Below are 8,807 nucleotides of genomic sequence, written 5' to 3'. Positions count from 1 at the left end.
TACATTTTATCTGAATTATTATCTATCATCATCTTAAAGAAGCACATTCATTATGATTCAAATCAAGAATGATTCATTCCTTTGAAATATAGAATATAAACTGGACAAAATGGGCGAAAAGAATAGTTGTATCAATCGGGAATATTTATCCTTGTTGCGATATTTCTGATTGGCTAATGACAAATTTTTAAATGTACATGCGCTTCTTTTTACTTAAAATGTGATTTAAAAAATATTTTGAAAAGTTTTAGGAATTAAAAAATTAATTTTAAAGAATTAATTAATTTAAAAAATGCAAAGATGTAAATAATATTTTTACAATGAGAAATCCTCAAAATAATATTATAAAAGTTATTTATTTGGCACATATCACAAGCAAAAAATTCAATTCAATTTTAAAAATGTTTAAATCTGTTCGCTTATCGCGATTTTGATCAAACACCGAATTAGTGCGTATTAAAAGCTATTGTATATAAAATATTAGTTAATTTAAATATAAATAATTTGAATAACATGTAAATATTTTAAACAATTAAATATCCAACAATAATATTATTATATTATTTAGGAAACTATAAATTAATCATTTTATCCTCAAAATGCGTATATTATTCACAATGCATTTAAGTAATTCGACAACCTTTATTAATATGCATTAATTCGTGCATCACGAGCGTCGAATAATTTGCTTCTTTATATGTACCTCTTTTTTAAATAAACTAAGTTTTAAAGAAAGAAAGAAAAAAATGACAAATAAACAGACAAATAAATTTTCCGGCCCAGAATTTTTTTTACGTTTAATAAGCACGAGAAGCATGAAACGCGAAACATGCGCGAGATTTCGCACAAGTGAACAAATGAAATAGAAGGTAGAAGGTAGAACAATGATTAAGAATGGAAAGAGAACGAGTTTTTTTTTCCCGCTGATGGAGGCGCGGAGCTCGGCTGTGAATACAACGGCGTGATCTAGGTAGCAAGTAGTCCGTGGGAACGGGCGATCTCTCGCGCGGAGCGCGGAGGTTGGCTGAATTCTCGCAGAGTTGTATTTTCGTTGTCGGGTAGCCAGTCGCACGCATCGTACAGACACTGGTCGCCAGCGCGCCGGATTACCGCCGACGGATTCGACGAGTGATGAGAAGCTCGCGCCGCAGTTAAGAAAGGCCGCGCCAGCTCCACGTGTGACTTCGTCCGTCGCGCACGGTGCGCGTTCGCCCGTTGTACTTTAGGGGGGAAAAAAAATACGGCGCCTCGCAGAAATACGAGATCATGGCGGTGCCCAACAGCGGTGTAGGTGAGTTATTTTGTTTAGGCGGCCTTCCCCCGCGCGACGATCGAGAAGGAGGATCTTCCTAGGTCCTCTCCTAGGTTCCTTCTCGTTTCCTCGTAATCGAAAAATGGGATCTCGCGATCGGGTGATTCGCGACGAATCTGTCGCGGACCCGGCACCACGCATCACCGTGCCACGCGAGTTGACAGGCGGATGTCAGAGGGGGGGATACCGCGCGAGCCGTATTTCTTCGTAATCACGTTATCGAGATAATACTCATGGCCGCGACTCAATGTCCCAATTCCCTCGCGACAACGTTTCGCGACGCGGAAATCCCGCCCGCGAGAAAATCAAAACGGCGGCGGCGAGAAAGGTTAACCATGCTCAATCTCTATCTTGAGACATAACCTATCGATATGCGAACGTCGGATATGTTTCTCAATAGTTTAGCATGTGTCTACATCCATGATATATGTGTCTATTTTCAGTCATGCCCCGAAATTTTCGTCTCCTGGAAGAGCTGGAACAGGGCCAGAAAGGTGTGGGTGATGGCACGATCAGTTGGGGTCTAGAGAATGACGATGATATGACCCTCACGCATTGGACTGGTATGATTATTGGACCACCTAGGGTAAGACATCTTTCGCTCATATTTGAAATCGCGCTAAAGCTGCGTTGTCTTTTTACATTTGGACTGAATTTAGGGAGCACGTTATTAGAATTATTGCATCATTCTATCCTTAATTTATATATATATATATATTATGAGCAATAAAGATGAAATGATGTGATAGTGCCAATAATGTACTCTCCAAGCACAGCCTTGTTGATGTTTCTTAAAGTTTCAGAATGGCTACAAGTTAGTACTACGTTGCGATATTTACATTAGATATGCACTTCTGAAATTCTTTTATGTATCAGTATCAACTATGTTGCACTTACATTAGATATTTCTGAAACTCCGTTTGTATCTGGATATCAGCTACAGATAGAATATATTTTCATAATGTTTAAATAAAATGAATAACTACAACTTGTCACAGATATAAAAATTGACATTAATCGATGATTATATGTATTATATGGAAAAAGATAAGAATTAATCATTAAAAGATAAGAATTAATTAATTAATTACATCAAGTTTGTGACAATTTATTAGAAAGAATATTTTTATTGATGTGTGTTTAATGAAATTGTGTATTGATATCTTTTAGACACCGTATGAAAATAGGATGTATAGTTTGAAAATTGACTGTGGTCAAAGATATCCAGACGATGCCCCTAATGTAAGATTTTTAAGCAGAATCAATATGAACTGCATTAACAGTGCCACTGGAGCTGTAAGTATATAATATCGCAATGCTTTGCATTTATATTAACATACAAATACATATATTTTTACAACTAAAAATTTCCATATAAGGTGGATAATCGCAGTGTCCCGGTTCTTGCGAAATGGCAACGAGAATACACAATTAAAACGGTTCTTCAGGAACTTCGTCGTTTGATGACATTGAAGGAAAATATGAAACTATCTCAGCCTCCGGAGGGCAGCACTTTTTAGCCTAACATATGAACAGAGATATCTTCCTTTTTGCAATAGCATGAGGTGAAATTTAATAAAGGTACCAAATATTAAAAGGGTACCCGCGAAGATATATGTTTAAAAAGAAACAAAAAAAAAACGAAAAAACAGCTTTGTGAAAGAAAGGAAGTAATAGCTTGGAAAGTTGAATGAGTGTACCGAATTTATGTATAGATTAGATAGAAGAAATTGATGAAATGTTTTGTCAAAGCACAGCTGGTTCTTCGTCGGAATTTTTCACTAAAAATGTAGTATTCCTCCGAAAACCCCGATTATTTCGTTGCATATACTATCATGTTTACGCACGAAAGTAATTCAACTCGGATATAAATTGATTCGAGGAAACTCTTGCTCCAGCTTTTCAAGCTAGTACAATGTAAAGCGGAAAAAAACTAATATTTTCAACCTTGAAACTGGAGACACAGACTGTGTAATAAAAATGAATAATCAGTAAGAGTAACTTATGCCTTTGAAGTTTTTTAAATGAGAGAAGAGTAACGCCTGTTAGTGCGAACCGTTTTAAGACTTCTTTCTTTGCGTGCCATTTCATATCTTGCAGAAATGTGTCTCTCAATATTGTAAAAAATTAGAAATTTCGAATCATAAATCTGTACATTCATTTTATTTTTCTGTGCCGCATACTGTTCGAATTAGTGATTCACAGTAAACAATGTACGTGTGTTTGAAAAATTTATTTCCTTAAAACGGCCTCTTTCTCTCTATCTTTCATGTTAAACGAATTGCGTTCTGTAATTGAAGCATGTATAAATGATAATTTAATTTGTAATCTCATATATGACGAACGATATAATGCTGCATGGCAAAGTACATCAATATATGAAGCATCATGTAAATGAGATCTTTTAATCAATATTACATATTTGGATATATTGGAAGTATACTAATTATCCATATACATTTGATTATTTCTACTAAAATACAAGATTATTGGATAATGCTTATTGTTTAATCCAGGGGCTTCATGATTGATGTATTATGTGAATATTACTTTTGTTATAATTAATTGAAATCGTATCTAATTCTTAACACATTATAAAGAACACAGTGAAGCTGCGAATCAATTGTTATAAACCTTATCCCATTCTTTAGTGCAATTACAACTATAATTACATGGATTATATTATTACTGAAAGTCGAATTATACGCAGTCTTGATGGTGATATATAATATGTCCCAGGAAGAAAATAATTATGTTAATACAATGTCCTTTCAAGATTTGTATAAAGTAAAAAAAAATGCGTTCCACCAAAGTAGATTTTGAAATATCTTCACATTTGTGTGATGTAAAAATGTTCTGATTATTCAAATGAAAAAAAATATACATACTTCTTTGTCCGCTTTGCATTTCAGTATTACACTATCGATAATATAATAGTGTAATTTAAATCATCCTATTAAAAGAGTAACAAGTTATAGCTCCATGTGGACGAAAACAAGCTTAAGGAGAATAAAGTGATTTCCTTAAAACTGAGCGTTTCTTTCGTTTTTTACCCATATATATTAGCGGTTTTTTAATTTGAACATAAATGGATGTTTTATTAAAACCAAATGACTTCGTAGTATATTCAGAGACCTTTGCGGATGTTTTCCCTTGTGTATCAATCTTTGAAAAAGAAATAAAATTTTTAATTAAAATAGCTTATAAAAATTAATAAAGAACCTTATCATAAAAACTTACCAAAAATAAATAATAAACAATACATTCAGCCAATTAAATTATCTTTTATCTTGTAGATTAAAATATCCATACTCAACGGTTTCGCGAACTGCTTGAGATTGAATAAAGCATTTCGTCAAAGGAATAAACATTTTTTATGTTTAACAATTTATTTAAATCAGACGATGACTCCATTCAATATAACTATATACAATAGTTAATTTAATAGATTTGGTAGTGATGACAAATTGACGGTTTGCCGAATGCTGTACGACAAGCAATATGAATAAGTTTAAATCGTCAGAGAGGAGCCACAACTTGCCGGATACATTGCTTAAATTGCGAAACTACATTCCGATACCAGCACAATAGCTAACATCACCGAGTTAATTTCCATTGGCTAACGGTACTTTTTCGGGATAAACATTATCTTTGTACTCTTTATAGTTGTCCATTTGTGTCGCTTGAAATAGTATGCAGCGGCAGTGAGAAGTGTTAATATTCCAATACCCTGCAAATAATTAATATTAAAGTATTAATATTAAAATTAATGAAAATAAGATAAAGTAAAAAAAAAATTTGTGATGTTTTTTTACCTTAATAGTCATTTGTTTTCGTTCATCGAATTCGTGATTGGCAGTCCACATTAGGAATGTGGTAATATCTTTTGCCACTTGAGAAGCAGTTGCTGGAGTACCATCTTCATATTCTAAGACTTCGTCATAAATAGCCTATATGAAAAAAATTTTTTTTTAAATTATTACTACTAATGGATACGAAACTCGATATCACTTAAATATTTTCTTTAATTAAAAATATATATATAAATAACTTACTTGTGCCATACCGATAGCACCACCTGCAAAATATGGGTTAAAATATTGTCCTTCTCTTAAATGTATACCGGCTGGCGGGTCACAATATCCAGTCAATAAAGAGAAAATATAGTTCTGCAATAAATAAATATACATTTCTAATTAAAAATATTAGAGGTACTTTTAATAAATTGAATGAAATTTGAATGAAAAATGATTTAATAGATTTTATTTTTAATTATACAGTTTTTTGTTTCGCTGAAACATCACTTACCTCTCCATTGTGCCTGGCATTAACTATATAAGACAAATCAGGTGGATAAGCACCATTGTTTGATGCTCTAGCAGCTTCTTCATTCGGATATGGTGATGGCACATAATCAAATAATTTTCCTGGACGTTTGAAGTATTCTCCTACTTCGTTAGGGCCATCATCCACCTATATTATAAAAATTTTACCATAGACTCTTATATTATAGTAAGTTAATAAATAAATATGAGACGTTTCTTGTTGATATTGTACCATGACTTCTTCTGCGAGGGCTTTGGCTTCTGCTTCAGTGTGAGTAACATCAACAAGATGACGATATGCCACATATTGTAGACTGTGACAAGCTGCACACACATTTTTGTAAACCTCCCATCCTCGTCGCATACTACAAAATATATATAAATAATGATAGTAACATATTTGCAGTCTTTTGTTAACATTTAAATAATAAAGATTGTACCTAGCATGATCTAATGAGTTGAACCACCCATAAAAGTCCCATTTGTACGTTGGAGCATGAGCTATCAAATCAGTAGCTCTAACTGAGCTATCTAAAGCATAGATGAAGGCACTGATGCCTCCTGCAGTCACTCCTAAGCATGTTAATAACTGTAATCAAAAATATTAGAGATGTGTTATTATTTTTTCTTACATTTCTTTCTTACAGTTTATATAATATTGTTATCACGTATTATATAACATTATACATATTATAAAATACAGATTAAAAAAGAAGTCTACTCTAACTTACTAAAGAGCAAGCAGTCTGAGAGAACACAAACTTATTTCTGAAGAGACGAGGAATTGGATAAGGGGTTGGGATATCTCTTCAATCAATATAAATTAAATTCACATACCACTTTCCGACTCCTAGGCCAATCTTTCACCGTAGAAAAATTACTGGTCTGTGAAAACAAAATTTGAAGTTTATATATAATAAAGTTATATATATTTCATAAAAATAAAAGAAAAACAATAATCACAATATTATTTTATGTTTTTCTTTTATACATTTTTATCTTGACACTAATTAATGATTCTGTGTTAATTAGCTTAAATTTAAATACATATATATTTTTCATTATCTTTAAAAATATAAATTTTATTTATACACGTAATAACTGTTATTACAAAATATTATTTATACAATGTCATAAAATATATATCTTATATGTCAAACATAATCTGTCTATCTAATTAAAAAACATCCAAGTCTAAGATTATCTACGAATAAATAAATTTAAATTTAGGAAAGCTTTCCATATGTTTCATTCTTATAAATATCACATGATCAAATCAAGAAGAAAATATTCAATAAGAGTTGTTAAAGAATACAAGTATACAATAAATAACATTCAACTTCAACTCAAAACTGACAATTGTCGGCACAATTTTTTATACAACCGAGAAATAAAATTCACGCGTGCAAACTAATTCGTTTCAGACAGCAGGCACGCTCATACATTATGTTATGCGCTATTGGCAGGACACGGTGCATCCAGCAAAACGCATGTTTGATATCATGGCAACATCTTAAGATTTTTGGTACCACTCGCTATTACATAACATCTATTAAAGTGCCGTCGAAACCATCACCACGTTGACGTCGCACGTCGTCGGACCCTTCGCCGGCGTCCGAAGTCGCGCGGACGTCTCGCGGAATGTGATCGTCGAGAAAAATGTGACATTTAGTAGCCGACAGCTCGCACGACAGTGCGGCCTCAGATGCGAGGCCATGGGTCAATATTGGTTAACGTCATCGGCATTGTTGACACGGACGTCGCGACGTCCGCGCGGATTTTCGCGTGGGAACCGCACGGATGTCCTGACGAGCGTGGAGATTCGCCGCTGACTTACCTGGCCGAGTAACGTGCCATAATTCGGTTTTAGAAGACCCGATTTACAAATCCGACCTAACGTCGCCGCCATGTTGGCCAGAGGTGCAATGTGCGGAGGGTTAGTTGCTAGTCAGTGAAGATTCCGCTGGACGGTCAACGGAGAATCAACCTCGTGACTGTCACAAAAATCCTCCCGCAATTATTCCGGCTCGGTGGATCCGTCCTCGGGAGGGCCCGAGGGAGGTTAAAACATCGGTGGGGAGAACACCGTGAGGACGACTTCGGACTTATACAGGATTGCCAACGGCGCGTGTCACGTGCCCAGATCAACGTGCGATAATTCATAGCGCGTAATCGATTACGTATAAATTTTTTTTATCTTTACTTTTTTAATTCATATGTATGAATCTATGGATTGCTTTAGATCGTACTAAAATGCTTTTGCCAAACTTCAAATATATATCTATTTTAAGTGCACATTTATTTAGCTGTAGAATAGATCTAATAATAACAAATAAACAAATGTGATGCAAGCGAATCTCGAAACTTTTTCATCCTTAAAAATTTTTTCTAGTATCACGAAGATACACACAAGTAGGATTTATCCTGTGTCATAACTAAATAACTAAAAAAAAATAATTGAATGTAAATATGATAAATATACTTTATCAATTTATATCAATACAAATTAATTTTCATTTCAATTTAATTTCTCTTCGTCTTATTTTAATTCTTCAATCTAAAAAAAGATAAAAAATAAATTAGAACCGAGATTAAAGTTAACCTACATTGATAAAAATGAACAGTTGGAAATATACTTATTGAACAAAAATATTGACTATAAATGTATTCATCAATTAAAAAATTATTTATATCCATCTTGAATAAATAGGTATATCGAATATAATGAATAGTTTAAAAAAAAACTAAAATCTAATATAATTTAAATTTAATGCAATCTAAAATAATACAATTTCAAATTTTTTTTTTATACGACTATATTTATTTATACGACTACAGGTTTGTCTGAATATAAACTCTTATGCCCTAAGCATAACATTAAAAACATTTAACATTAAAAAAATATTTATCAAAATTGAAAATGAATATAATTAAAAATTAAAAATTAATAGTTAAAAAAATATCTAGTCGATTTTCTATGAAAACTTCTTATTCGATATTTTTATATCGAATTAAAAAAAAATATCGAATATTTGATATTATCGAATAGCGATATAACATGTTTAGTCGGAAACGCTGTTGTTTTTACACTGCATTCATGAATATTTTCGCCATTTGAAAATCGTCCCGGAGCCTGGGAGCCTCCTGGCGGCGCGCGCGGGGACTTGGCG

The 8,807-nt window shown here is 33.1% G+C and overlaps 2 protein-coding genes across 3 annotated transcripts; one reads left to right on the top strand and one right to left on the bottom strand.

Annotated features, from left to right (window-relative positions):
- The first annotated feature begins 969 nt into the window (after positions 1 to 969).
- Positions 970 to 4,341, top strand: Uev1A (Ubiquitin-conjugating enzyme variant 1A). Its single transcript, XM_011649403.3, has 4 exons — positions 970 to 1,291; positions 1,756 to 1,898; positions 2,483 to 2,608; positions 2,692 to 4,341. The coding sequence occupies exons 1-4, from the start codon at positions 1,267 to 1,269 to the stop codon at positions 2,830 to 2,832; spliced, it is 435 nt and encodes a 144-aa protein (XP_011647705.1). The 5' UTR covers positions 970 to 1,266; the 3' UTR covers positions 2,833 to 4,341.
- Positions 4,037 to 7,764, bottom strand: Cyt-c1 (Cytochrome c1). Of its 2 annotated transcripts, XR_016139400.1 has the most exons (9): positions 7,475 to 7,764; positions 6,475 to 6,522; positions 6,078 to 6,226; positions 5,870 to 6,002; positions 5,621 to 5,785; positions 5,368 to 5,481; positions 5,128 to 5,262; positions 4,553 to 5,042; positions 4,037 to 4,477 (listed from the first exon to the last, which is right to left on the bottom strand). XR_016139400.1 is itself a non-coding variant. In XM_011649402.3 (8 exons), exons 1-8 carry the CDS (start codon positions 7,544 to 7,546, stop codon positions 4,932 to 4,934), a joined length of 927 nt encoding a protein of 308 aa, XP_011647704.2. In that variant the 5' UTR covers positions 7,547 to 7,764; the 3' UTR covers positions 4,037 to 4,931. The 2 variants fall into 2 exon arrangements, 1 of the variants encoding a protein (XP_011647704.2); XM_011649402.3 differs by having other exon boundaries at positions 4,037 to 5,042.
- Positions 7,765 to 8,807: the final 1,043 nt, after the last annotated feature.

This window comes from Pogonomyrmex barbatus, unplaced genomic scaffold (assembly GCF_055798465.1).
Source record: "Pogonomyrmex barbatus isolate J1 unplaced genomic scaffold, ASM5579846v1 scaffold2, whole genome shotgun sequence".
NCBI classification, from domain to species: Eukaryota; Metazoa; Arthropoda; class Insecta; order Hymenoptera; family Formicidae; genus Pogonomyrmex; species Pogonomyrmex barbatus.
Note: the sequence above shows the minus strand (reverse complement) of the source record. Positions and strands in the feature narration are given on the sequence as shown.

Coding starts and splice junctions, on each gene's coding strand:
- Uev1A (XM_011649403.3), top strand. CDS start 1,267: ATGGCGGTGCCCAACAGCGGTGTAG. Junction 1,292..1,755: donor GGTGCCCAACAGCGGTGTAG/GTGAGTTATTTT, acceptor GTCTATTTTCAG/TCATGCCCCGAAATTTTCGT. Junction 1,899..2,482: donor TGATTATTGGACCACCTAGG/GTAAGACATCTT, acceptor GATATCTTTTAG/ACACCGTATGAAAATAGGAT.
- Cyt-c1 (XM_011649402.3), bottom strand. CDS start 7,546: ATGGCGGCGACGTTAGGTCGGATTTGTAAATCGGGTCTTCTAAAACCG. Junction 6,227..6,474: donor GGCCTAGGAGTCGGAAAGTG/GTATGTGAATTT, acceptor TTTTGATTACAG/TTATTAACATGCTTAGGAGT. Junction 6,003..6,077: donor AACTCATTAGATCATGCTAG/GTACAATCTTTA, acceptor TATATTTTGTAG/TATGCGACGAGGATGGGAGG.